The sequence below is a fragment of the Bactrocera tryoni genome, chromosome 3 (assembly GCF_016617805.1).
Source record: "Bactrocera tryoni isolate S06 chromosome 3, CSIRO_BtryS06_freeze2, whole genome shotgun sequence".
NCBI classification, from domain to species: Eukaryota; Metazoa; Arthropoda; class Insecta; order Diptera; family Tephritidae; genus Bactrocera; species Bactrocera tryoni.
Genome location: NC_052501.1, coordinates 869,701 through 896,630, shown reverse-complemented (window position 1 = coordinate 896,630; position 26,930 = coordinate 869,701). Strand labels below are relative to the sequence as shown.

Genomic DNA, 26,930 nt, shown 5'->3' with positions numbered 1-26,930 from the left:
GTTTCGTGCAGTCAACTAAACAAATTTTTAGTCAAACTTAATGTTAGGAATCCATAACAGGCCCTAGGGCTGAGTCACGTTTGGCAATAAAGTCGGCCACTTGAATTCTTTAAGGCTGTTAGAATATGTGTAACGCCAGAAACATATGTACATATATATGTATGTTTGGTATGTACAAACTTACGGACTTCATGATAATTAACAGCTTTGTTCTAGTCTATCCCTTCCCTTGACTCCGAAAGTCGAATAGAAAAATTGACAATTTTGCAAATTGAGATTAAAAAACAAGAAAAAACGTAACTACGCACTGAAGCTATAATACCCTTCGCAAATAAAACAGTTACAATTCAAAAACTTGATGTTGCAATCTACGAAACAAACTTGTTCAGGGTATAGCAAGAATTATACATACATACGTGGAAAATTAAAAATTGTAGGTATTTATACCGAGGCAACATTTATTGACAACTAACTGTCATAATTATTGCCAGATGAAACTATTATCTTTGCCAATATTTTTATGTGAGCATTGGTATTTAACAATTTTATAGAAAATTCTTTAAGTTTTCTACACCATTTAATATACGATACGAAACTACTGCACATGTGAGGTAATTACAATTGCACAATTGCAGTCCAAGCACTAGTTCAAATAAGATATTGATATCCGAACAGAGCTGGATGCCCTGAGAGGTATCAGCTGAATTTTGACACTTGAGCAACTTGGAGGAATTTGGCGGCAAAAACAGTAAATAAAAGAAAGCGGTGAAAGAAAAATGTGTCTAAAATATTGAAACTGAAACTCTGTAACTGTTTTGGCTGTTTATTATTTTATGTATGAACTAATTGATTCCATACATTTTTTTTGGTTATAATTAGTAAATTAGTGCTTGTTGAATGCTTTGAATTATTTTAAGTCGAAATGCTCAATTTAAATTGTGTTATTTGTGCTGAGCTGTTCGTCGCCTCGGATGATGTGCGTGCAACCAACTGCGGTCATATGTTTCACATAACATGCTTAAAACAGTGGATGGAACGGTAAGTACACGTACGACTACAAAATACAACTATAATGAATTTTATTTTCCTACCACAACAGATCGAAATCATGCCCCCAGTGTCGAACTAAGTGTACAGATCGTAACATATTCCGCATTTATTTCAACTTGGCTAATCTAGATGTAAGCACTATCGACGTGGGATCACTGCAAGAGCAAGTGGACAACGCTAGTTTGCAATTAAAAATGAAAGAAAAAGAGTTGAATAAAGCGGAACAACAAATTAAAGAGCTTAAGGAATGCCAAATTAAAGCAGCGTAAGAAATAAACACTCTAATATAAAGAAAAATGTTCATTAATCAAATAGTATGATTGTATATTAGGAAAACAATTCAAGCAATGGAACAAAGAATAAAGAAAAACGATTTCGTAATACTTACATATTCAGAACAGGTGCGTGGTACATGTAATTATAAAAATATCACCTGTAATTACCTTCAAGAATTTGTTGCTTGTTTTCAGCTGAAAATCTTTAAGACTGAAGCAAAGATGGCCGACGACTTACGCAAAGAGGTGGAACGCCTAAAGCAACAAATCAAAACAATTGAGTCAGTACAATCAGTGCTCGCCGCAACAACGGCAGAAGCTGAAAAAATGCTCAAGGTCGAAAAGGATCCTGTGCGACTGTGCACCTGGGTAGCTGCACTGAAGCGGTTAGTATGTAGCAGAGCAGAAATATTATTCATGTGTTGGGATGGTCTTAGAGCAAATATTTAATCGATTATCTCTTGTTATTACATTACGCACATTTCAGCGAACTTCGCACATGTGAAACAAAGAAAACTGATTTGCGCCGGGCTATGAAAGTTATGCAGGACAATTTGCGGCAAGAAATGGCTACTAAAAAGTAAAATAAATATATAATGTATTTTAAAATATTAATTAAACTTAAATTCAAAACAAATTCGCAGGTCTTTTGAGGAGCGCATTTCACAATTAGAAAGTGAAAACTATCAACTGCAAGAGAAGGTACGAAATAATTGGGTAAATATATTAAAAACAAAATCTGATACTTAATCCTTTTTCAGGTAAAAGTTCTTGAAAACAAAGGGCCAACAAGTTTCATGCCAGACCATCGCAGGCAAAGCACAGAATCTGCGCCGATACCATTGCCTGACAAACGTCAAACATTGTCGCCTACTATTGTTCGTATAAATCCGTACGCATTTGAAATATTATTTTTTTATTATCCTCTTAATTTGCAGAAGGAAAACCTGAAGAAGATTGAAGACTCAAATTCTCCTTATCTCAATATTAAGTCCAGCAGTATAGGCTTGCTGCCATTGTTTAAACGCAATCAAGACAATCTGCCAGAGCGAACGGGTGTTACAACCACGAAATTAGCGACATTAAAAATATCACCGAGAAAGACTGATAAAGACAGTGCCGCTTACGGAATCGGTAGCAGCTTGGGAATACTACGCAAAGCTCAAAGTGATATCACAGAAAAGGTTCGAGATAAATCTAACAAATATTTTAATATTGTATGACATAAAGTGTTATTAATATAGTATTCCATCATGAAGAAGCCGCGGCTGGCAATTAGCTCTTCCTCGTCAACAGCTAAACACTTTGGCATGAATTTCGAACCGAGCAGTACGCGAGCCGTATCGCCCACAATGCCAAGGCCAATAGGGAGTAATTTAGATAGTCGTCTGAAAGCTGGTGGCTTGCGCAAGTTTAAGTTAAACAAATGATGTCTGCAAGTAGGCATGCATTTAAAAAAACTATTTAGTACCTATCATGTATTTAATTTAGATATTTATTATTAAAAAAAAAAAACGTTGTATATTATCAGATTGCATTTTTTTCGTCTTGCGGGGATACTTGGCATGATGCGACAATTTAAAAATGCGCTTGCAACCCCACCGATCTATTGCATTCCTTGCTATGATCCATATCAGTATCAATTCTTACACTTTATTCTACTAATTTTTTCAAGTTTTTTTATATAAAAGGAATTAAAAAGAAAAATAATTATATATCCAACCAGCTACGTTTGAATACGTTTCAATTAAAACTCTCCATTGTCTTATTATCATTTGTGGTAGTTAATTTTTTTTTTTAATTTAATACATATGTAGTTTTTCGTTTGTCAGTATGAATATGGTTGTGTAAAAAAAAATTGAAATGAGTATATGTTGCGATTAAGATCTAAGTGAAATAGTAGTATATTATTAATGGAAATACTGGGCTCAATTTACACAAAGGCTCCTTTTAAAGCTTTGAAGATATAAACATGAGCAATACCAGCTTCTTTTTTGTCAGCATACGCGCGTTTTTATAAAAGCCTTTCACATGCCAATAATTTTCTTTTCAGCAACTCCAGTGAATTCTTCGCGAAGTTCTACTTTACATCCTAAATCGCGAAGTGCCGCCTTTACATCCTGTTGTATTGATGGGTGCGAACTTAGCGCTGTATTTAATAGATCCTCCACGCCAAAGGAAATCCAGCTTTCGCACTGATCGCGTGAACGAGACACCATATTGCGAATGGCCCAAGCACCGTTGCGCTGTTCGAAAGAGAGCTTTTCACAATATTTTGAACTAAGATATGAAAGTGTTTCAATTTACTTGAACTATCTTATTTTTAGGATGCATACGAATAGCCTCTACAATGGTTTCTGCAATTCCGGTAGCAAAGAAGGCTGCACTATTGTCTTTAACACGCAATGTCAATGTTGCAATACAAGCCAATGCCCCAGAGACTACATTCTCATTTGACTGTAGACATAAATGATTTATAAGAATTTTTTTCTCTCAAAGCTTGACGAAATGTGGTAGAGCACTCACCAGATGTGTTTCTAGCACTTGCTTAATAATCGGGGCTGCACCTTGTTGCACAATATGCGCCTTCACAGTGTCGTTACCGCCTAATGCACGTAGTAGCTTAAATGCTTCACGATTCACACGAACAGATGTTTGATTAGCGGTCTGAAAATATGCTAAAAATATCATAATGTTGTTAGATATGAAGCTCATATTCACCATGATATCAAACACGAATTTAATTCCACCCGCATCCTCAATGGTTGTGCAAAATTCTTGACGCACCGCTAAGGCACCGATTGTCAACACCAAATCTGACAAAATATTGGTATCATTGTATTCACCCAATAACTTTGTCAAATCCACAATGTATTCGCTAGCAATGCGACGCGCATGTTCGTGTGCACATCCAAACTCTACGCGAATATCATCGTCCAGCACAAGATAGCGCAGAACAGCTAGAACTTCTCGAATCAGTTTTAGGCTGCTCTGCTTGGACACAAATGGCTTCAACTTCTTCACCACTCCAGCATTGACAATGTTTTGTCGATTGATTTCGTGCATTATACTTGCTTTTTGCAACCATTGCAGCGTAAGTATTATTATATTTTCATCTTCGATGGATAAAAGTTTCAAAATTAGGGCCAGGGCTTCTGCATCGAATATATCTGGCTGTTTGTTTGTAAAACTATTAGCGCACTTTAAACAGGCCTCTAAAACGGATAAATTAGGTTTCACATTTTCAGAAGAGTTTTGGTTCACCAGTTCCTGTTCTAGAAGTGTTACAAGAGCTTCATGGGCACTATTCTTTCCGGCGAGTACACGATGGGAAATAGACTGACAAAATTCGAATTATTTAAAGACCCACATTAACTATTTTAAAATACCTTTTGGCATTCAGTGTCTAAGATAGACAAGTTTTCCAGTAGTTTCTTAGTATCGGTGGATTTTTGACCTATATAAGTTTTTATTTCATCAATTATTTCATTCAGTACAGGCTTGCCAGTGTCTGGATTTATTGTTAAATCCTTAATGATGTTCGCCAAATTAATTCCCTATTAATATAAAAATATTGAGTGAATAAATATTTGCATATATTTAGTTCAATAAAATATTTTTTTGTTTATAGTGGCACAGTTGCCCAGTTGAGGAAATATGCATATACCTGGGCTTCGAATTGCTTGATTGTTTCTTCTTTTGCTTCATCAGGACTCATGGAGAAGTCAACGATATTTTCCTTTACCACATCATCAAAGGTTTCTTGCGAAATAACCTTAGCCATTTTTCACTTAAAGTAGAAAAAATATATATTTTGTTGCTGGAATGAAGTCATAAATCCATCCCACTCACCTATTTTTGTGCAACCAATGATTTCTTTGTTCAATAACTACACTTTCTATCACCTAATCAATATATAAAAAAATGGATATTTCTATTAAATGGAGCTAAGTTTCAGTATTGAGTTTTTATATGTACATTGATATTTTGTATTTTAAATTATCTTATTTTTTATACACTTTAAATTTTGTTTCTAAAATAATTTATTTCATTTCTATTTTCGATTTTACGGTTTGCATGATTCTTCTTTGATTTCTTTCGTAGAAAGGCACTCCAGCTGTTTCCAAAAAGAGTTGCTGACTCTTAAATAAAAAAACATTGAATATAGTAAAATTGTAGAATAAACATATTGAATGTAATGAAAATTCAAAAGCGATTATTGCTTGTGGAAAATTATGTTTTGGCGGTAATTATTTTTGTTTCGTTTGGGCTAAATTAATCGTTAAATTTTTCAATAAAAAACTAATATTTAGTGAAATACAACCCTGAAATAGCAGATCCAAAAAGGAAAGAAAATTTAATAGAAATGACAAAAGATCTTGCACACGTTTGTCATAGTTTTGATTTGTCTGTCACATTTTTTGCTTTCAATTCAATTCTCTGTCCAAAACAGGGAAATATTAATATATTTCGCGATTTCTACACGGACAAACAAAATTATTGAATTCTCAAACCATCAATATCATCTAAAATTCAGCTTTTCTGCATTGAAAATTTGCAATGGCCGATTGGGGTAAGTAGCAGTTCTGGAATGTTGTCGATCCATCAATGGATTGCTGGTACATTTCACTACATTCATATGTGTTTTGTCATTGCCTGACACAAATACTGAAGGCAATGAAGGTGAATTGACAGCAGCAGTTTTACTTAATAATACAAGGGCGAAGTGAGTTCGCTCGAACATGAGAAAGTAAAATATATTATGCAAGAAAGATATGTGAACTATATTTAGTAAAATTTTAACAAAGGCATCTATATTTTCCATTATGTTCGTGTATAACAGAGTCAGCCGCTGATGAGGATGTGGTCATACGTCCTAAAATCACAAATGATGTTAACAAATGGGAGGGAGAGGATGACGACGAGGATGTAAAGGTAAAGTTGTATTGTTACCTGGCTAGTTAAATGCTTTAATCATAAAACTCGGTGGTTTCAGATAGCATGAATGTTTTTAACATTTGTCTATATACATTTTGTTTATGAATTATATCAACTTGTTTTCCTATGATTTTCTAGTATTCCATTATTTAAATTCAGGTTGACTATACTTTGTGTACACGTGGTCAATTTATTTATTCGATTGCTGTCATTACCTTGGGTTAAGCTATGGCATGCCAATTACATAGTGCATTGCATATTTTAAATAAGTATTTACGTGTATAAATATGTTTATATATAAATATAAACATAATAAAATATATATAAATATGTTATTTAAATATTATAAAGGTATTTTTATGAAAACCTTGCTAATTATTTTCCTTTTTAAATGTATAGTGCTTTAATGACCGAAATGTTTCATTTTTATTGCCCACAGGACAGTTGGGAAGACGAGGAGGAAAAAAAGGATGAAGAAAAATCCGAGAAAAAAACAGAAGTGCCAACAAAAACTAAACCAAACAAAGCATTGAAAGCCAAATTAACGGAACAAGAAGTATGTTATATTAGTTATAAAGACGTTTAGATGTAAATTACTATTAAAAAAAAGACATACTAATGAAGTATTTTTCCATTTCAATAGCGCCTAGCTGCAGAAGAGGAAGAAAAACGGCTAGCTAACTTGACGCCTGAAGAAAAGTTGGCTGAAAAATTACGCTTAAAAAAAATTCAAGAAGAATCAGACCTCAAAAGTGCGCTGGAAACATTCGGTGTATCGGAAATCGGTAATGGATTAGATGCATTCAATCCACAAACAAAAGAGGAGTTTAAGGAATTTGGTGCGACGCTCAGTTGGAAATTGTCACATTACAAGGAATCGCCACACTTCCCACAATTTGTTGAGGACCTAGTTCGTAGCATATGTGTTAATTGTAAGTGTTATTTACACTTCAATAATGTTAGTTTATAGCTCTTTAATACATTTGTACATTTTACAGTATCTGCAGCGGATATAAAAAAAGTGAAAATGAATGTAGAAAGCTTGCATACGGAGAAGCTAAAAATGGAAAAACAAAATGCGAAAAAACCTGCTAACAAAGGAAAGAATAAAGTATCTTTGCGTACAGAAGCTGATGTTCGTATCTAAAACAATCACAAACTTTCAACCCCATTTTCAATTTCGGTATTTTTATTTTCATAGGATATTGATGGCTATCAGAAATATGGAAACGACTATGCAGAGGATTACGATGACTTCATGTAAATACAATTGAGATGCGAGTGACATACTTAATGCATATAGAAAATTTCTCTTCGCGTTTAATTTTTTGTTAAAAATTGAAATAGAATACATACATAAAAAAAGATCGCTACGAACAATATCTGAAATTGTACACTAAAAATTTTTGAATAAGAAATTTCAAATATGCTTGTGAATTCATTTTATATAATAATACTTTATTAAATATGTAAAAAAAAACATAAAATTTCACATATGTGCTAGATCTATTTGGGATAACATTTTCGCTTGAGGATGCGTAAGCCTAATGTCCTACTAAACATTAAATTTATTATCTTCGTTGCATTCGACTAAAGGAAGTAAATTTACTTAGGCTGCAACTACACAGCCAATTTATTGCAATTGATGTTGGCAATATTTTTATTGGGCATCTGTTTGATTGGCGAAATCATTTCCGAAGTGTTTTCGGGGATGCATGTTCGATCTATAGACATCAATTGCTAAATCTGTCGAGATGTCCTATTAGGTTGTTACATAAACGAAAACAGTGCTTTTGAACCACCACAATGTGAGTTTATTGACAATAGTTATCATAAAAACACCAGACAACTATTGTAAAACTAAAGCAATATAGCAATACTCCAATGGTAAAGTTATAATATTGAAAAAAAAGATTCTCTGGCATCACCGATAGTTTCAGCTGTTTTCATGCTACAGTTTTTTCCCAACAAACGCTTTACAAAATGTTTATTCTATTACATTTTGCGTTGGTTAAATATCAAAACAAATGAAGAATATCAAAAAAAATTCTCGAGGTATTAATACAATATAATATAGACTTTATCATTTATGTTAATATATTTGTGAAACGTATAGGTATAGGAGACTACCATTCCGTTCCTGGTATTTACGAAGGTGAAACTGGCGAAGACATGGAATTGATTGACGACGAGGACACGTGTGGCGCAGAAGAACTGGAAAGCCTGTTCCATGTCAAATGCAGAATCGGCAATGAATTGGCAGTATCATTAAATAGTGACTATATTCTACATTTAGCCGCTGATAGGTATAATTTATACAGTAGTATAGTATTCTAATAATTTATATAAATATTTATATTACACAGTTGCTTTACCCGGGTTGTAGCTGGCTTATCAAACGCTGTCGTTCACATCTTTGACGTTAACGTTGAACGTGCCTTCCAAGTTTCTTCAGTCGCCAGCGTATCAACACCGACAGAAAATGAGCGTATAGGTATATGCGGCGTACGTTTTTTAGATGATACTCCTAATTGCCTGTTAGTTGGCGAAAACAATGGAGTCGTACGTTTGTACGACTTGCGCACGCAAAGAGAACAAGCACGCTTCGAGGAGAATATCGAGAGCACAGAACATTTTTCTTATTACAGTAGAGGCAGAAGCATCAGCGTGCGTAAGTCCATAAATTGTTTTGACAGCAATTCAAACGGACGCATTATTTGCACTGGTACGGAGCAGTATCAGGGCGACGTTTTCCTATTCTTCTATGATGTTCGAAAGCGCGAACACCTCGGTGGTTATTTCGAAAGCCATGAAAATGATATAACTTCATTACGTTTCCACGATAAAAATCCTGATATCTTATGCTCCGGATCTACTGATGGTCTAATCAACGTATTCGACATTAAAGAGGAGACTGAGGACGACGCTTTAACAGCAACCTTTAATGCGGAATGCAGTATACAAAACCTGAATTGGTATGGAAGAGAAACTGATGCAAACTTTTTTTTTATAACTATTTGTATATTTTATATATTTTTTTTTACTTTAGGCATAAAAATATTTATGAACAAGATGTAATATCTTGTGTCACAGATACACATGATTTTCATGTGTACCTCGCTGAGGAAGGTGATATAGTAGCTAAATTCGAACGGTGCCAAATAGCAGCAGCGGCCAAGAGGAAAAACCAGGATAATTGCAATGTTGTTGGTGCGCATAGTAACGGGAATGGCGACATATTGCTTCTAACTGGTACAAACAACAAAGGGTTAGTATTAATGTTAGGCATTATTACAACTTATTTTTGTTATAGCAAATGTAATATTTATATATGTACATATGTACATATTTAAATATTCCTAATTTTATTTTTTAGTGAAGTGTTGCGTACTCTTCGTTTAAATAAGAATTTGCTACCAGTGGCAGATTTCGTTGGTAATAAACAAGTCGTTCGAGCGAGCGTATTTGACAAGAAGGTAAATTAATATTATATCAGTTATTTTCACTTTTGTATCATGATTTTTTTGCCTATAGAGCGGCACGCTGGTGACAGGCGGAGAGTCTGGTTTTGTTACTCTTTGGACAAAGGAAGGTTCGCGGAAGGAAGATGGAGGGTCAGCTAGTAGTTCAAGTGAATTTAAACATAAACATAAAAAGTCTAAAAAGAAAACACCTTATTAAAAGAAATTAGGCTATTAAAATAAATTTATTATAATTGCATTAAATTTGAAAAATTACAGAAATAAGATGCACATTAATTATCATTGTTTTTATAAATTTGCTAATTAAACATTAAGCCTAAGCACTAATTGAATACAATTTTTTAGAGTATCTAGCAAATAATTTACTAAAACGCATACTGTTTCAAAAGGTAACCTTGACTTGCAAAGTTTAAATAGTTTCCATTTGGAATGCCCTTTTGACTTCACAAAATATGAAAAATATCTATTACTTTAGCTTATATAATTATGGATACTTTAGGGTAAATCGTGCAAATCATGAGTAGTGTAAAGCAGTTCAATGCGATCGTATACGGATTTAGTATGTTGCAGCATTTCAGGGAGCACCTCTATCGCACGTGACACGTTTATACAAACACGTTTCAGTAATTCTCCCTGAGTTGGTAGCGCATACATAGCAACCACAGCTCCTTTTCGTACCACCCAAGGGTGATGTTTTGCTAACGTGTCATTATATGCACTCTTGCAGCAAGAATGTGTTTTATCACATTCATTTAATTCAGACAACCGTTTTAGAAACTCGTATATGAATTCTGAAAAATAATTGCAAAAGAAACAATTCATATATGGTAGAATCAAGTTCAGTTGTTAGATAAATAAGATAGGGGTACTCTTTTAATAATAGACAAAAATAATGTGCCATACTACAGTAAATGCACTAAAAAAGGTCATAAATAACATTTTGTTTTTGTATAACCATACGATAAGAATACATACATATGTATATAAATAAGTTCTATAACTCCTGCATTTACATTTTGCTTACGTGTACGAAATGCTATGATTTGCAATACAAACTCACCCAAGCCCCTGTGTAGTCGAAGTAGTGTCCTCGACCCCGAAACGTAACTGTTATCCTTAAGAAGTTCCTCTTCCTTTTCATAGGTTATCATTGTTTTAATTGTCAGGAAACGTTCACCAGTTGATTCTTTTCGCCTGTATTCACAAAGTATATCGATTTTACTACGCACATCACTACTAACAAATCCGAAAACGGAACCCATTAAATGGAAAAATCTAAAAAACAAAAATTTCTATTTAACTATGGCCACTAATATTTCTTTAACCTGCACATACTTATTGATTTCTTCATATGCCTCTAAATATGAATCCAACAACACATCATCGTTCTCATGCAAACAATCCTGAAATATTTTTGCTACTCTTTCTACATCAAAACGTTCGACAACAGACATGGTTTTAAATTTAAACAATCATAAAGTTTTTGGAAATAATTTAGTTAAACTTTTTGCTGTTACAAAAAATTATGGTACCTAAAGACTAAAAATTGGGAATAGGAACACAACAAAGGAAATTTTTGTAACCAAAGCTGACGTTTCTATACGAAACCTATAGGGTTGCTGTTGCGCTCGCGAATATATGTAGTAACAAAGCTCATACAGTGGGTTAGCATAATGTAGAAACATTTAACTTTTTTATTCATCAATTAATTGTTTTTGCTGTTTCTTAGCTTCACCACATTAATGTTGTGGTTGGAGCGCCAGAATACATACATATGTATGTATGTATGTACACCTAATACCAAGTTGGCGGTTCTTGATCAGATACAAATTCTAAGCGTATCTCTGACTGTCGTAAAAAGGTCATCAAATTAGTTATGCGATTTGATGATTTTATAAATATTGCTAAACTTTAAGCAACAATTGATTTGTTCGTCGTATTCAAAAAAATTATTTGCGTTTGTTAGAGTTGTTCAAAGGAATTTTGTCTTTTGTTTACACACATACATATGTATCTTCGGAACTTTACAATTGTATAAAATCAAGATGGATTCAAAATTAATGAATATTTTGTTTATGAGCTTGGCGTTTTTTACAATTTTCTTCGCATTTCAAACAACTGCCAGCCTTCAGGTAAACTTAATGTATTACAAAAAGTCGTTAAAGTAATAATATGTGTGTTTTTGAAATTGCAGAAAAAAATTCTACGCACAGAGCATCAAAAAGAGCATAATTTCGAAAACAGCGCTTTTACCAGCCTGGGAATATATTATTTCGTTTTTGCGGCTACTTGTTGGTTCGTACCACCCCTCGTTGCAGTAGTTGGTCCACGATGGTCACTGGTTATTGGAACCATAACCTATTTGTAATGCAATGGATTATATAAATATTTGCGATTAATTTTGCCAACCTCTTCCATTATATCCCAGACTATTTATCGTGCATTTCTACCACCCTTTCGAATGGCTGCTGTATTCGTTAAATATAACCCTAGGAGTGGGTTCTGCAATTATATATATTACACAGGGTAATTATATTGCCAGAAATAGTGACGATAACAGCGTTACGAGGAATTCGGGAATATTCCTTTCGTTTCAACAAGCAAGCTACATGATATCGGCTATCTTGATATATTTAAAGTATGCCAATGTTGAAGAAATTGAAGATATGGACCGTTACATAATTATGTCGGTATTAACATTTATTTGCATAATTGGTCTGGTAATGTTGTTCTTCTTGCGATTGCCGCAAAGCAACCAATCCATAGACAAGGAAACACATAACAGTTGTTCCGCTGCATTTGTTACTATTCGGGATAACATTATGCTTCTGCTCGAAAGAGATATGTTACTGCTAATCGTTCTCTTCTTTTATACAGGTAAGGAGAAACTTGATTCTAAGTAATGGGCATTTTCATATTTTGATTCTAATACTTGACTATGTTTTCATTAGGATTGGTACAAGCGTTCTATAATGGAGTTTATGGCCCTGCCATGTCGTTCACACAAAATTTAAATATGCAACCGGACGAATTATCCTTTGCTGGTTACGTATTGAAGGGCTGTGGAGGATTTTTGGGATCGCTGTTCTTTGCTATTTTGGGCGATATGACCATTCGTTGGGGTCGTGATGTATTTATGTATTTAGCAGGCGTATTCCATTTATTTACATTCATAATCATCTATCTCAATATCCCCAATGAATCATCCTTTGGCGAAAACCAAGCTGTATCCGTCATTGACCCGCCTAATTTTTATTTGGCAATAGCTTGCAGTTTTCTTTATGGTTTGGGAGCAGCGTTTTACACCGTTCATATTTACAGTATGTTGGCTGGTGCTTTTGTTGCCGAATCGACCGCCGGATTCGGAATTTATAAATTCTTTCAGGTAAATATAAATGACCAAGGGCTCTTAAAAGCAATCGATTCAAATTTCTTCGCCTACTTATAGTGTCTTGGGTGTGCCCTGGCTTATCTATATTCGAAATATGCCAGTTTATATATCCAAATGGGGATACTCATCGTGCTTCTGATAGCGGCAGTCGCCTGTTTCGCGATTGTTGAACGATCCGTCAGAACTAAGCAACAGGCTGATCAGCCCTAAGCCAATTATGTAAAATACAACATGTTTAGTAATTGAAGGCAATAAATATATTTATGTTGTTTTAATATAATAACAATATATACAGAAATGTATCTTAGATTTGTAAACTTTATGTTGATCCATAAACCAATAATTCTTTAAATTTATAACAAAAAGATGAACATTTCGGCAACATAAGAACACAGAATTAGAAACACTAAGAGACACTAAGACAGCCATAGAGAAATGCAAATTATCCAAAAATACGATAAGAAATATTCAGCTGATATTCTGTATTGACAAAACGGAAGTTGCTTAAAACTTAGGCGGAAGAGGAAGTCTAGCTAAACTAATAGAAAACTTGTTTTGTAAGCATAAAAACATTCCGTTGGCTTTTACAGGTCCGTATCGAGTAAAATTGAAAAAATCGCAATTTTTCTTTTATGCATTCAGAGTTTAAAGTTTTGCTATGGCATTAAGGGGTTCGTAGAGTAATCATAAAATAATTTTTTTTTTATTTTTTTGCATTTTCTCCTCCTTTATACCATTAGAATTAATGTAGAAACCCACTTTGCCATTGGAAGGTTTCGAAAAAGGCCCAAAAATAATAATACCGCACGACGTTCGGAGCGCTCGGTGTGCACACCTCAAACTTTAAACGCGTTTTTCTTAAAACACACTTTTTTAAACTGGCGGACATCATTCCGGTCGAACTACTCAACCGATTTGCTTAATTTTTTTTAATGTTCACAAAACGCCTGGCTATCGTCCTACCAGATTCATAATTTTTTATAATTTATTCACAATATTATGACAAAATTAATGTAAAAAAACATGGGGAAAAATAAAAAAAAAACGTTAATTACTTTTTTTATTTATCAACATTTTTTCATGATTCTGGTAGGGACCATAACCATTCACGTATATTTTGAGAATAAATTGGGTTTTTGTGTTTCAGATGATCCAAACATGAGAAATCGTGTCAGCCAGTGAAAAAACGCATCTCATTCACCCAGCCATTTCTCCGACAAATGTCATAAAAAATTCCGAAAAAATTTTTTTATACACTCTACGATATACCTAATGAATGATATGTGAAAAAGTTCTATTGTAGAATAAAAATTTCTATGAAAAAAAAATGTCGAAAAAACAGCCCATGTTACCTTACTGACCCCTTAAGACCGAAAAGGATCACTTTTGTATCTTAATATGTATGAATTTTTCAAAAATGTGTATGTCAAGATTCAACTCCAACTCTGTGGTGGTTCGTCGTATTACAGTGTATATATTGATTTTGAAACTTTATTACGACCACCTTAATAATGGTTAGCCGTCTTTTGTGGCTTAAATATCCGATTTGTTGGCAGCAAGTCGCGATTACTTTTCTCGCGTACCTACCAAAACGAAACCAACACATTTGAACCTGCACTCCACAGCGAACGGGAAACTCACCAACCATACAAGTGCAATCTCTTACGCTCCGCGCCATCTTTATTGGTGTAATTTTTGAAAAGTTAACGAACAAAAGAACGAGCGCACAGCACTACAGCCAGCGAACGAGCGCCAAATTCGTATCTACGGCTGTGTTGTATATCGTTTAGGTCGCTCATTCGCTGTGCAACAGTCAAAGCTTGTGGACATACCTTGCGAGCAGTGAACGGTGTTTTCGAACGGTGTTATGTTCTGAGTTTTAAACTGGGCTTAAACGAACAATCGTGTCTGAGTGTGTGCTTTTGTGCGTTGCTTTCCTCGCGTCTTTATTCCAATAACAGAAACAGAAGCAACGAAATAGCCATCACAAATAGCAAAGTGAGCAATAAACAAACGGCTAAAGAAAATAAATTTCTACAGTGTTGTTGTACTTATTATTGTTGTGTCTGAAAGAACAGTGGTTTAAAGCTAAGGTGAAAATCGTCAGCATCCGAATGTGAAGTAGATGGAATACAGAAAATAAAGAGAGACTATAGTATAGCATAAGCAACCAAATACAACAACAAAGTGTAGGTCTCGCAAGACAATTGCACTGAGTATTATTCATTTATACGCTTTAAGTGTGTTCGTACTTCGTGTGTAATTCGAATGGATGCAAAGTGATCGCCAAAGCCAGACTCTGAAATTTACTAAAGCGAAGCAGAGGCAACAGTTAAAAAAGCTACGAGCAGAAAGAAGCAGCAAATTAGCCAATCAGCCAGCCAACGAAAGAGTAGTCATCGAAAGTTATTTATTCATATAGTAAACCACTTTGCAATATATACATACATACATACATACATACTACATAGTATACACTCACTTGTAAAGTTATTTTAGGGTGTGGTGCGTAAAATTTTCCCAGAAATAATTTAATAAATCACGTGAAAATCGTCAGTGCATAACTTATAATAAGAAGCATTTTATAGCAATGAGCCTGTTGTCAAAAAAACAGCGAACGAGAGCCAACTTCATGGCCAACACTAAGTCCTCATCGTTCACCTTCTTAGTCGCCATTGTGGTATGCTTATTGGCGCTATTGGCAGGCAGTGCGCAAGCGCAGCGTACTCCAACAATTTCGTACATCACACAAGAACAAATTAAGGATATCGGTGGCACGGTCGAATTCGATTGCTCGGTACAGTACGCGAGTGACTATCAAGTACTGTGGTCAAAGACGGATGCCGATCCCGTCTTCTTGTCGACCGCCTCAACGTTGGTGATTAAAGATTCACGATTTTCTCTACGTTACGATCCTAATTCCTCCACATATAAACTGCAAATTAAGGACATCCAGGAGACTGATGCAGGCACATACACCTGTCAAGTGGTGATTTCCGTCGTACATAAAGTCAGTGCCAATGTGAAGCTTTCCGTTCGTCGTCCACCCGTCATCTCCGACAATTCAACACAATCGATAGTGGCAAGCGAAGGCAGTGAAGTGCAGATGGAATGCTATGCCAGCGGGTATCCGACGCCGTCAATTACTTGGCGTCGTGAGAACAATGCCATCCTACCAACAGGTAAGCTCATTTCTTTGAAAAAATTATGTACATATACATTTTCAGGATAACAAGAGACTTTCGTTCCACATTTAAGCACTCGTGTTTTTTATAGTTAAAACTCTACTTAAAAATTTTCTTTCCAATACCAAGTACTAGCGTTTGTCCTAATGCTTTTTATGCTTGGATGACCCAAATAAAAATGTCTATTATAAAATCTACCGAAGTTTATTGAACTGCTTATATTCAAATAATAAATTTCTAATAAGAGCAGTGTGGCTGGTGACTCACTTTTGATTAAATTAAACAAGTTTAGATGAGAAGACAAATAGGGGTCAAAGAGACAGTGTTAATTAAACTTCAGGGCGTCTCATTTGTCATACGCAAAGTCTCGAGCGTAACAATGATTATGACAGTAGATACACATATGTATGTATGTATGAATGCATACAAAAGCATTAGTTAATGACTCCTTAATTTTTAATTTTAATTTTTTGATTCGCAAAACCTACATTCCCATTGTCCTTCTTGAGGGATACTTAGGGGCTGGGCTGTCCTACTTTGGTGTTGACTTCGCATGTCCCAGACCATTAAACGCTTCGTGCATATATGTATGCACATACATATGTACATATGTATGTGTATAGTTTAAAAACAGACCCGAATGGCCGTACACAACTTACTGAGCTTAAGAAGCTTTCATTCCCCTGGAATTGCTAACTTTCGTTGAGGGAGTGGACTGTTTTATCGCAGTGAAAGTTAATTACGACTTAACTTCTAATCTAGCAATGTTTTTAACCAAGCCCGTATCTTGCCAAATATTTCTAAGTATGTACATGCATATGAGCATATTTAATTACACATTAAATAGTACACAAAATTAACTTTTTAATACATTCTTAAATGTACACACATAAAGCAGTTGTGCGCACCCGCGCATACACATACACACGCACACACCAACCACACTCAGGCAAAGGCAGTCTGTTACTTAGCAAGCTCTAACGCCGTTAGCATTCGACTACCAATCGCCCAGCCTGAGAGGCCACTTTTCTCAGTTGTAGGTGCGCAAACAGGTTTTCTCACGGATCGCTCAACGAGTTGCTCTCCCTTATACGAACACTGTTCACCGATTGCACGCCACTTGTTTGGCATATATGTGTGTACAGTATGTACATGTCCATACATATGTATGTATATAATATGTATTTGTATGTTAGTAGTTTCAGGTGAACGCTTCGTTGGCGTTTACTTGCTGCCACCTTCTATAAAGTGTCTAAATTTAGTACTTACCACCAAAATCCACTGTAAAACAAGTGTAAAATTTTCATTGTGAGGTACAAGAGTTTTTTGCTTTCATTTTAAATGAAATTTTTAATGACCCTACAGGGATTAGATACGCAATTTTTCATGCTTTATGAATACAAATGCTTTACCTTTTTGGAATTCCACGTTGCCCAAAGTAAACAAACAAATACTCGGTGGTCATTCTTCGTTAGAACTTCCTACGGAACGGTGTATGTTGTCTGTGTGTGTGTATGTATGCCTGTGAGTTGTAGTTTGCGAGCACTTCGCCGTACTAATTGCACTTTAAATATATGAAATTGCAATTTTCCGCAGCAGGTGTTTACTGCAGGTGAATGGCAACCAGTCGGAAAGGCAAAGTTCATTGTTTGTGTTGGACAAACTGGGCAAACAAAGATCCTTCCTGGCAGTGCCATTGTAATGCTCTGTAACGCTTGAGTTTACGCACATCTCTACATAGTAATGACATTAAAATTAATAGGTATTTTAAGGATTCTCGTGTATAATGCTGGCTTTGGTGACAGGATGTCAATTGCTCTTATCGTTGATAGCCTATTCAGAGGAAAAGGTCAAATATATAATTTGCAACAAGTGCGAAGTAGCAGATTTTCAGCTATATTGGATTTAAATAATATATTCAGTTATTATTGGAAATGCACAGGTCTCAAACAGTTATAGAGCTGAGTTTACAATGCTTGGGCGGGTGTAAGTATGGGTTTGTTCCGGTTACGTAAACTCAACTGTCGTGAAATCGGAATGAATAATCAGTTATTTTAGATTGAATAAGAAGTGTACCTCTATATGACTTTTATATAAAAAGTATTCGTTAAAAAGGAAATTATACAATGCCAGAGCATCTTATCTTTATATTTATGTATAGGAATGCTTGTATATACAAAGGTGATAATTTCATAGATAAGCGATTGCCATAACCCCAGATTGAAATTTTGATGACCCTACGACGTCTGTTGAATATATTACTGGTATTTATTTACAATTTATTGAGCGCAAATATTGGAAAGTATATACATACATATATAATAAGACGTGAAAGGTTAAATACGAGTATGTATTTATGTATATGCAAAAATAATCAAAGCCAGGCGAGTTAAGGACCGCAAAATACTATCATTCAAATGCTCACACAGAAAACTTCTACCAGCTGAGCGATATTTTACTTGCACATTTTTGCCACTTTTCTACAATATAAAAAAAGTACAAGTCCAATATCATTATTATAGCTTACAATTTATAAAAACATAATATATGTATTTGCCGCTTTTGGAAATTGAAAACTTTGACTCATTACCGAACTAACTAAATATGGATAAACCCTCATTAAAATGACTTTTTAGCATACATATATACATATATAGTTTGTACAAACAGTGTGTATGTTTATGTATATGTGGATATGTGATATCTACAAGTTCACATATTTAAACTCCTCGATGTGCCATACAATAGAGTTGAGCAGTTAATATGTACATAAATTGAAAAAGAGAAAAGGCCACTTGAAACATCGACTAAATGGCTTTGACACGTTTTTTGAATTTACTGAACGTGAAGGCGTGTTTAAACAGGGATTAAAAGTGAGAATTTATTGTGACGTCAGGGGAATAAATATTCTGCGAAGCATGCACCGGCTTACACACATACACGCATGCTGAAATGGAAATAAAAGAAATACGAAATCCATTAAAAATACGGCCAACAAGCGGGTTGAGAGCTTGCACGGCTATTGATGCTGCTGTTGCTGCTGCTGTTGCTGTTGTTGCCTTTGTTGATTCCATTGAAGTTTGCTTAACTTTATCTCACACGGCGACTGGTTGCGCAAAGCCGCTTCACACTTTTTAAATCCTTTGACAAAAGCTCCTTTGAAATGGGCGCAAATATGTAGAATGTGTGCCTGTATGGTAGACGGGAGCGACGCAACGCTGAAATAGTCACTAGCTATTGTAAGTATGTACATACATATGTATGTATGTATGTGGATGGATTGCTGCTGCAAAGCGCGGGCGTCAATGACGACTGCATTGCAAATTCATACTTACATACATATGTACATATGTTTGTATGTATGTTGTGTGAGAGAGTGAAAACCCTTTGCGCCTTGCTTACGCTTTGTCGCCCACAACACGAACGTTGACGTTGATGTGGCGATTGTCAGCGCCTGTCGGCTCGGGTCGAATGGAGTCGGCGTGGCCAAGTATGCGCTGCTTTGCAATATTTGCTTTGAGTTCAGTTGAGTTCTGGCGAGCCGTGCCTGTCAAGGAATATTCGAAAACTTCAGCACGCGCAATTGCTTCCGCAACTTGAAATGTTCTCATGCGCAAAATGGGCGGTATGGTAGGCATGCGGTTGGGCGGGTAAGTTCGTTCGCTCATATATACACACCGTTATATGTATAATCGTTGCACATGCACACACACACGCATTCAAGCTCGCCTTTGCAGAGCGCAGCCAAAACCAACAACTGCTTCAAAAGCATAAATACCACATACACGTGAAGATGTGCGTCGTGCATATATACGTGTGTGTGTGTGAATGCACATTTGTGTGGAAATGAAAGCCTTCAGCTACATACTTGTATAATAACAACAAGAACACAAAAAAGTGTGGCGAACAAAAACACAGTTTGTAACTAATGTAAACAAATGCAAACAAACAAGCAACAACAATACCGGTAATGGACACAAAACCCAACGCATCCCTACATGGCAACGCCGCGGCGACTCCAGCAGCTACACGGCAAAAAGGCGCAACGAATCTATAGCAAAGATGTCGGTCGGTCACAGCCGGTTTGGTTCATGTTTTTTTGTATTTCTGGCAGAAAAGGCAATACAGGAAGTACACAAGTAAAAAAATAGTAATTGAGGCGCTGAAATGCAAAAATGAAATCAAAGCATAAATTATTAGGTACAAAAAATGAAACTTGCCGCCGCGCTTCACAATGAAAGCCCGGAGAGTAGGAAGTAAAAACTAGCAGGCACAAAGCCACAGCATTGCGAGTGCAAACATGCTTACATATGTATGTACATACAAATATTTATGTATAAGATGTATTAAGTCCGCGTATTCCGTGTGGCCACATTTTTGGCATCGAGGACAAGCGAAGAAGATGAATGCTCTTACAATGAGCCTTTTGGCTTTGTTGCTGGGTCAATGGTCAGAATATATGCAAATAAAGTTCGCTAATTCAGATTACAATATACAAACATACATATGTATACGGAACCTATAAAGTGCCTCAAGATTTATATTAATGATATTATATAATATTAATTGCCAAGTCCGTGGCTTAAAATCAATTTTCGTCAATTCCTAGCTAAGGTTAAGTGCTACTGAGAAACCTTAAAGTGATCTAAATTTCAGCTTCTTTAAGCTAGATGGACCATTTACCACTTCTTATCGAAACTATCTGAAGTGGCAAAATAGGCTATTGACCTTCGCTTAAATATGCATACATATGCAAATGTTAACGTATTCGTGTGTAAGGCGAAATTCGACGCTCGGTGGAACTTCCCGATATTTCACTGCGAATCCTTAAGCGGTTCGTATGCGTTTTAAGGATGTGCAAACTGTATTCATATTTAATAACATACATACATACATATATACACGTATGTGTTTGCATGCAAATATATAGAATAACTGAATGAAATTCTGTCGATAAATGCGTGTGTCCATATGTTTACTTGCCGAAAGGTGAAAAGAAGTTGGTAATAACGGTCGGTCGGTAGAGCTGGCAAAACAAATAGGCAGTTCTCACAGTCTGCATGCAAATCGATTCGCTTTTATTTATTGCTGCATTTATGCGGAAACGAATTGCTGAAATGTTTACAGCATTTCGTTTTTATTTATTTTTAATTTTCATACTTTTTATGAGTTACCGTACTTCATATTATGCAACCCTCTTTGTTTGTTTACAAGTGTGCACGTATTTGTTTTCTCGCTTTTGCTTTGCACCATGAAAAATGTAAAGTCATCAAGGTAATTGGCGCATTCTGCAGTCAAATAAATACATTGAATAAAAAAGCGGAGGGCAACGCGAAAATCCAAAAAACGCAGTGACTAACAACGAAGTCATGAATGCAGCTGGCGGACGAAAACCCACCGCAGCCTATTTCCTCGTTTGTTTTTGTTGTGCTGATAGTTGTTTCATTAGTATACCTTTTCTTTTATATGACGTTTGTTTTCATACAATTTGCACGGTGGTGCTGCGGTGTTTCACGTGCCATATGAACCGTTACAATTTCCATTTCCATTTATGAACGCGCAAAAAAGGCCATTATAAGATATTAAGCAGGGGTTCAACAGGACGCAAATCGGTGTATCGTCAAGTAGACACACACCAAAAACGCACTCTAAATACTCAAGTGCTTTATTTGGGAATAACGTACGCACTTCTGTGTGTACATGTGTATGTCTAAATGTAAGTTTTCCTATGCGTTTATTCCCATGTGACAATCACTCTAGCAAAATCACAAATCGTACTGCAATCGGCAATCGGCACTAAATAACAGCAACACATGGCAGGCGAACAAAAAAGAACGCGAAACAGTAGAAAATTATTTTGACACTTCTGTTGATAGGGTGGTGAGGTGTCGCCGTTGTCGTCCCTGCCGCCACTGTTGCAATTGTTTATTTGCGCGTTCGAGTGTTTGTGCGCTGCAAACGATACCTCGGGCAGTTGCAATTTCAATCGCACGCTCAATGCTCAAGGGTTTCATATTACAAGGTACAACACTCGTCAGCTCACAACCAAGAGTACATATGGTACATAAGTATGTCTGTGCGGACGGACAATCGCATCAAAATAGTCGCTTGTTTGCTTCCGAAATCCCCTCCCCACTGATGAATGAGTTTTTTTGTTCGATGGCGTAATAGAAATCCAGATACGTACACATCCTACTGCTTGGCGGCGTCTGGTGTGAAATAGAGGTGATTCTGACTGCTGACACCCGTTTGTGTTTTTGGCCTCCTATAGTGTCAGTGTCAACGAGCGCTGGGCTAGGCTTTTGTTTGCACGACGCTCCTCGCCTGTATCCTTAGCTAATACGCTCGTTGTTTACATCGCGAGTAAATTGCATGTTTTGGCTTCTAGCTGCTGACAAACAAACAGTTCGTCCAATAACAACACAAATTGGGAGATATAAAGAAATTCGATTGTAGGGAAACACACTACAGCCATGTACATACATATGTATGTATGTATGTACATATATTCAATAGTTTCGAAATCACGACTTGAAATTTGAAGTGCAATGCCTCTGATTGCATACCCATGCGCTATTCTACTCGTTTGCAGATATGTATGTATATGATTTTATTACAAAGTCAAATGAGTGTAATTTTTTACCATAAACGAATGACATACTGGAACAGCGGGCGATATTTTCGATCACAGATAATCTCATTATGAATAAGTATTGCTATAACTCTGAGGCAAATGCACATACAAACAAGCGTGTAATATAATATTTATGTTTGAAAATGCGATGCTTCCTTGTATTTCCCCAGGGTAGTTTTAATGAAACTTTGACTCACTATTTATCGCAAATGAGAAATCGACGTGTGACCCCTTTCATGCGTGCTTGTGATTCCTATTGAAGCGGCGCAAAGATAATTAAATGTTTTGCTGAAAATGTAAATCGGCTTGTTGCACGAAAACTTCAAAATCGAAATGTGCAAAGGTTGAGTTACATTCACTTATTGCGAAGACGATGTCAAATGGTTTTTAAAACCAAACAAAATTGACGAAATAAAAACCCATCATTGCACTATAAATTAACGAGTTTTACTTGGATTTCTTCTATCAAAAACAAGAAAAAACGTTAACTTCGGCTGCACCGAAGTTAATATACCCTTCACAGGTGCATTTCTTTTAGTAACTATGTGTTCAGTTTATATGGAAGCTGTATGTTACAGTAATCCGATCTGAAAAATTTTTTCGGATATTATATTATTACCTTAAGCAGTAATCCATGTCAAATTTCGTGAAGATACCACGTCAAATGCGAAAGTTTTCCATATAAGCCCTTGATTCCGATCGTTCGGTTTGTATGGCAGCTATATGCTATAGTAAGCCGATCTGAACAATTTCTTCGGAGATTGCATTGTTGCCCTAGAAAATAACCTGTGCCAACTTTCGTGAAGATACATTGTCAAATGTGAAAGCTTTCCACACAAGAACTTCATTCCGATCGTGTTCAGTTTGTATGGTAGCTATATGTTATAGTAGTCCGATATCGGCAGTTCCGACAAATGAGCAGCTTCTTGAAGAGAAAATGACGTTTGCAAAATTTCAAAACGATATCTTAAAAACTGAGGGACATGGCTAAATCGACTCAGCTCAACATACTGATCATTTATATATATGTATTCTTTATAGGGTCTCCGACGATTCCTTCTGGGTGTTAAAAACTTCGTGACAAACTTAATATACCCTGTTCAGGGTATAATGACGCTAAAAGCTAAGCATTCCCTAACAGTATGCAGAAGTCTTTTAAGTAAAGCATAATGAAAAAAGTCGTTTTGGCTGTGCTATTTGTGTTATTTACAGTAACTTAAAATATTCAACTCGAACAAAAAATGAAATTAAATCGCAAACAATTTCGGGCAATTATTTGTTTTCCAACTTTCGATGTGGATTAACTCTCAACAACAGTGCATAGATTAATTAAAATTTAAACTTTTGTCGAAGAAACTTCATCAAGAACCAGTACTTACTATAGCTGGTTAGTGAATTAAAATTTCGTGAAAGTTGTCTAAATTCAGTTGTTGTTCCGCAAACTATAGATGGTGAGAGCGAACTGATATTGCAAGATTGTCATGTAACCTATCGTGAGCCTGAGTCAACTGTAGGCATTAGTCAAGATCGATTATGTAAATATTATGTAAATACATAATATTACAACAACGCAAACGGTAAACCTGAGTAGGGCACAACCATTTGTTTGGCTGGTGCCTTTCAAGAATTCGGGAAAACCAACCGCCGAAGACGGATCACTCTTCACCACGACAATACGAGCTTTCATACATCGACTGATATCCAGCGTATATGGTAGTAATGAGTCATTGTCTCAAATCCCCGTACGTAAAAATAAATAACATATTTCCACACATGACTAGGCGGCTGATGGGTTCAGAAAGCATGCCTAAGAGATACCTCAATCTGAGTGGCTATTGGTTCAAACGCACGCAAATGCGATCTTGATGGAGAATATTTTAAAAAACATTAAACGATTTTCCACAATTAATATTTGTTTATGTTCTACAATCCCGAAACATAAAAGGCAACCCTCGACCATCCACCAATTGTGAAAGAACGCTTGTTCCAGTGAAGGCCTGTAAAACTCTAATCGTGCAAGTTGCAGCTTCATTCAAATTTCCATATCACTTAATTAGTGTTGAAGATGTTTTCGAAAATTAAATTGGTTGAGCGCTATAAGCCGGGGGAATGAAATTGTAATACATGAACAGCCAAATGACATCATTCATTGTAATAATTGGAATCGAAAACAACACCCCACTAAGGGTTAAGTAGCCAGCCACTTACAAATAGGCAATGCATTACAACAAATACATTTGTGTGCATGTGTTGTTTCATGTTTGTTGGGTGTAAAAATTGTGTTATTGCATATGCACTTATAAGCTCAATCGAAATGTTTCTTCGCTACTCTGAGCAAAAGACTCAAAAGCTCAGTCATGCATACAAAATTAGGTACTTGAGCCAGAATTAAAAATAAAGCGCATTCTTTTTTGGAAGTGTGCTATTATTTTGCTCTATGACGGCGAATTGAATTACACTCGATTGCTTATGTATTATGAATTTCCGCTATTGACATTGACTGTGAGTGTGTGAGTATGGTATGACTTGAAATTGCAACGAGATTTAGTAGATCTCTGTTCATACAAGTATGAGTAAGTTTAAGTCCAGCTATGCTTTCCTAACTAGTGTTGGAATCATATGACAATTCAATTCCGAAAATAGTTTCGAAAAATAGAGGCTAGAAATGCGGTACTGACATTTGATTGTGTATGCTGGTCTGTTTACGATACATGCCAGGATGGGGATGTGTGACAATTTGGCGAGGAAAACACAAGTGAAGACGGACGAAATTGCAATTGAATCGAAAACCGGCATTTCTTACAAAAAAGGAAAATCAAAAGCAATCGCTAGCGAATCCGCGTAGAAAGAAAACTGAAACTTGTTTGTTGACATGTTGCGATGGCAATATGACGGCGAAACGTTTAAACAGCAAACCTTTTGCAAAACCAACAAACCGTAGTCGACTTTACATGACATACATATGTGGCATGTATGTACATATGAGTGTTTGTATGTTAGTATGTAGGGAAATACAAGCCAGACCAACGTGCACGAAATGAAGAGTCTAAAGGAGCTTTAACTGCACACTTACCAACAATGGCGCACGCCTAAAAGAAGAGGCACTCAATGGTAAAAACAAACGATAAAAGAAAATGTTGAAGCAAAAATTGCTGGAGAAACGAGTTGTGTATGGAGTATCAACTCGCTCGCTGGTCTAGCCGTTAACTTTCGACTTTTTTGTGGGCTCAAAGGCAGGCCAATGCACTTACATACATATGTATGTATACATACATACAGAACTCACTACGCACGCGAGGTTGGCATACAAGCTGTTGCAACCAATACGCAGCAGTAAAGTACACCAACGAGTCAGTGGGAGCATCCAACTTGCCGCTATACAGTAGTTTGGGAGAGGATGTGCATTGTTTATACAGAAACATTGAAATCAAATAATCTAAAAATTATGAAAACAATACAAACACTGCATATTCCAATAGAAACGATGCGAGCCAATATGCATGCAGCATAACGCCTCAGTGAGATATACAGGGCATTTGCTGTATTGGATATGCAGCGCTGGTTAACGATAAATTGGGCGAAGCAAGACGAAATTCTCAATTTTAAGTAGAAGTTTATTGACAATTCTTACTCTAAGAAACGTCAAACACATCAGATATACCGTTTACAAATTACCTTAGGGGCAGTGTGGATACTGGAAATTTACTTTTCATTCTACACGAAGTCCAACGAAGATTAGACAATTCTTTAGTTATGAACAACAATTATCACAGAGAAGTTAAGGAAAAAGTGTTTTCATCGTTATATTATATATTACGTATCATTATATTTTATACACACTGTTAAGGAAAAATCCATAACACCTCACAAAGCATAAGACGCTAACTTTGGCGGAGGTAAAGAAAACATGGGCAGCGCTTAAGACACATATGTATGTACTTATGTATCTAACAATGTTGAACTATTTTATGCTTT

At 35.9% G+C, this 26,930-nt stretch overlaps 7 protein-coding genes across 9 annotated transcripts in view; 5 read left to right on the top strand and 2 right to left on the bottom strand.

Moving 5' to 3' along the window:
• Positions 1 to 767: 767 nt before the first annotated feature.
• On the top strand, positions 768 to 2,792 carry LOC120770110 (E3 ubiquitin-protein ligase TRAIP). Its single transcript, XM_040097281.1, has 9 exons — positions 768 to 1,038; positions 1,100 to 1,315; positions 1,382 to 1,451; positions 1,521 to 1,711; positions 1,813 to 1,905; positions 1,970 to 2,027; positions 2,087 to 2,203; positions 2,264 to 2,509; positions 2,570 to 2,792. The coding sequence occupies exons 1-9, from the start codon at positions 923 to 925 to the stop codon at positions 2,753 to 2,755; spliced, it is 1,293 nt and encodes a 430-aa protein (XP_039953215.1). The 5' UTR covers positions 768 to 922; the 3' UTR covers positions 2,756 to 2,792.
• Positions 2,793 to 3,085: 293 nt separating this feature from the next.
• LOC120770109 (armadillo repeat-containing protein 6 homolog) lies at positions 3,086 to 5,336 on the bottom strand. Of its 2 annotated transcripts, XM_040097280.1 has the most exons (8): positions 5,304 to 5,322; positions 5,178 to 5,230; positions 4,993 to 5,115; positions 4,715 to 4,882; positions 4,047 to 4,664; positions 3,852 to 3,992; positions 3,633 to 3,782; positions 3,086 to 3,571 (listed from the first exon to the last, which is right to left on the bottom strand). In XM_040097280.1, exons 3-8 carry the CDS (start codon positions 5,107 to 5,109, stop codon positions 3,353 to 3,355), a joined length of 1,413 nt encoding a protein of 470 aa, XP_039953214.1. In that variant the 5' UTR covers positions 5,110 to 5,115; positions 5,178 to 5,230; positions 5,304 to 5,322; the 3' UTR covers positions 3,086 to 3,352. The 2 variants fall into 2 exon arrangements, with proteins under 2 accessions (XP_039953214.1, XP_039953213.1); XM_040097279.1 differs by having other exon boundaries at positions 5,178 to 5,336.
• A 369-nt stretch (positions 5,337 to 5,705) lies between these two features.
• Positions 5,706 to 7,704, top strand: LOC120770113 (eukaryotic translation initiation factor 3 subunit J). 2 transcript variants are annotated; one of them, XM_040097285.1, is made up of 6 exons: positions 5,706 to 5,898; positions 6,169 to 6,260; positions 6,703 to 6,819; positions 6,907 to 7,195; positions 7,262 to 7,398; positions 7,465 to 7,704. In XM_040097285.1, the coding sequence occupies exons 1-6, from the start codon at positions 5,886 to 5,888 to the stop codon at positions 7,525 to 7,527; spliced, it is 711 nt and encodes a 236-aa protein (XP_039953219.1). In that variant the 5' UTR covers positions 5,706 to 5,885; the 3' UTR covers positions 7,528 to 7,704. The 2 variants fall into 2 exon arrangements, with proteins under 2 accessions (XP_039953219.1, XP_039953218.1); XM_040097284.1 differs by lacking the exon at positions 5,706 to 5,898 and adding an exon at positions 6,053 to 6,075 and having other exon boundaries at positions 6,134 to 6,260.
• Positions 7,705 to 7,979: 275 nt separating this feature from the next.
• On the top strand, positions 7,980 to 9,978 carry LOC120770111 (WD repeat-containing protein 89). The gene is made up of 6 exons (XM_040097282.1): positions 7,980 to 8,318; positions 8,380 to 8,569; positions 8,630 to 9,238; positions 9,313 to 9,531; positions 9,640 to 9,739; positions 9,798 to 9,978. Exons 1-6 carry the CDS (start codon positions 8,291 to 8,293, stop codon positions 9,942 to 9,944), a joined length of 1,293 nt encoding a protein of 430 aa, XP_039953216.1. The 5' UTR covers positions 7,980 to 8,290; the 3' UTR covers positions 9,945 to 9,978.
• A 209-nt stretch (positions 9,979 to 10,187) lies between these two features.
• Positions 10,188 to 11,325, bottom strand: LOC120770114 (ceramide-1-phosphate transfer protein). Its single transcript, XM_040097286.1, has 3 exons — positions 11,081 to 11,325; positions 10,806 to 11,020; positions 10,188 to 10,536 (listed from the first exon to the last, which is right to left on the bottom strand). The coding sequence occupies exons 1-3, from the start codon at positions 11,197 to 11,199 to the stop codon at positions 10,241 to 10,243; spliced, it is 630 nt and encodes a 209-aa protein (XP_039953220.1). The 5' UTR covers positions 11,200 to 11,325; the 3' UTR covers positions 10,188 to 10,240.
• Positions 11,326 to 11,779: 454 nt separating this feature from the next.
• LOC120770112 (UNC93-like protein MFSD11) lies at positions 11,780 to 13,346 on the top strand. The gene is made up of 5 exons (XM_040097283.1): positions 11,780 to 11,877; positions 11,940 to 12,109; positions 12,174 to 12,622; positions 12,697 to 13,130; positions 13,194 to 13,346. The coding sequence occupies exons 1-5, from the start codon at positions 11,791 to 11,793 to the stop codon at positions 13,344 to 13,346; spliced, it is 1,293 nt and encodes a 430-aa protein (XP_039953217.1). The 5' UTR covers positions 11,780 to 11,790.
• Positions 13,347 to 14,925: 1,579 nt separating this feature from the next.
• LOC120773010 (lachesin) overlaps positions 14,926 to 26,930 on the top strand; it is a 32,247-nt gene continuing 20,242 nt past the window's right edge. Inside the window, exon 1 of the mRNA XM_040101932.1 lies at positions 14,926 to 16,318. Coding sequence (XP_039957866.1) covers positions 15,727 to 16,318 — 592 coding nt within the window. The 5' untranslated portion in view covers positions 14,926 to 15,726. The remainder of the gene's footprint in view (positions 16,319 to 26,930) is intronic.

Excerpts from the sequence above, each read along its gene's own strand:
- LOC120770110 (XM_040097281.1), top strand. The coding sequence starts at position 923 with ATGCTCAATTTAAATTGTGTTATTTGTGCTGAGCTGTTCGTCGCCTCG. Across the intron at positions 1,906-1,969 it reads CAAGAAATGGCTACTAAAAA|GTCTTTTGAGGAGCGCATTT; the intron begins GTAAAATAAATA and ends ACAAATTCGCAG. Across the intron at positions 2,510-2,569 it reads AAAGTGATATCACAGAAAAG|TATTCCATCATGAAGAAGCC; the intron begins GTTCGAGATAAA and ends TTATTAATATAG.
- LOC120770109 (XM_040097279.1), bottom strand. The coding sequence starts at position 5,109 with ATGGCTAAGGTTATTTCGCAAGAAACCTTTGATGATGTGGTAAAGGAA. Across the intron at positions 3,993-4,046 it reads AATTCGTGTTTGATATCATG|ACCGCTAATCAAACATCTGT; the intron begins GTGAATATGAGC and ends GCATATTTTCAG. Across the intron at positions 3,783-3,851 it reads AAGTGCTAGAAACACATCTG|TCAAATGAGAATGTAGTCTC; the intron begins GTGAGTGCTCTA and ends TTATGTCTACAG.
- LOC120770113 (XM_040097284.1), top strand. Across the intron at positions 6,820-6,906 it reads CCAAATTAACGGAACAAGAA|CGCCTAGCTGCAGAAGAGGA; the intron begins GTATGTTATATT and ends CCATTTCAATAG. Across the intron at positions 7,196-7,261 it reads TCGTAGCATATGTGTTAATT|TATCTGCAGCGGATATAAAA; the intron begins GTAAGTGTTATT and ends TACATTTTACAG.
- LOC120770111 (XM_040097282.1), top strand. The coding sequence starts at position 8,291 with ATGAAGAATATCAAAAAAAATTCTCGAG. Across the intron at positions 8,570-8,629 it reads CTACATTTAGCCGCTGATAG|TTGCTTTACCCGGGTTGTAG; the intron begins GTATAATTTATA and ends TATATTACACAG. Across the intron at positions 9,740-9,797 it reads CGAGCGTATTTGACAAGAAG|AGCGGCACGCTGGTGACAGG; the intron begins GTAAATTAATAT and ends TTTTGCCTATAG.
- LOC120770114 (XM_040097286.1), bottom strand. The coding sequence starts at position 11,199 with ATGTCTGTTGTCGAACGTTTTGATGTAGAAAGAGTAGCAAAAATATTT. Across the intron at positions 11,021-11,080 it reads GCATATGAAGAAATCAATAA|ATTTTTCCATTTAATGGGTT; the intron begins GTATGTGCAGGT and ends TTTGTTTTTTAG. Across the intron at positions 10,537-10,805 it reads TCGACTACACAGGGGCTTGG|AATTCATATACGAGTTTCTA; the intron begins GTGAGTTTGTAT and ends ATTATTTTTCAG.
- LOC120770112 (XM_040097283.1), top strand. The coding sequence starts at position 11,791 with ATGGATTCAAAATTAATGAATATTTTGTTTATGAGCTTGGCGTTTTTT. Across the intron at positions 12,623-12,696 it reads CGTTCTCTTCTTTTATACAG|GATTGGTACAAGCGTTCTAT; the intron begins GTAAGGAGAAAC and ends TGTTTTCATTAG. Across the intron at positions 13,131-13,193 it reads GAATTTATAAATTCTTTCAG|TGTCTTGGGTGTGCCCTGGC; the intron begins GTAAATATAAAT and ends GCCTACTTATAG.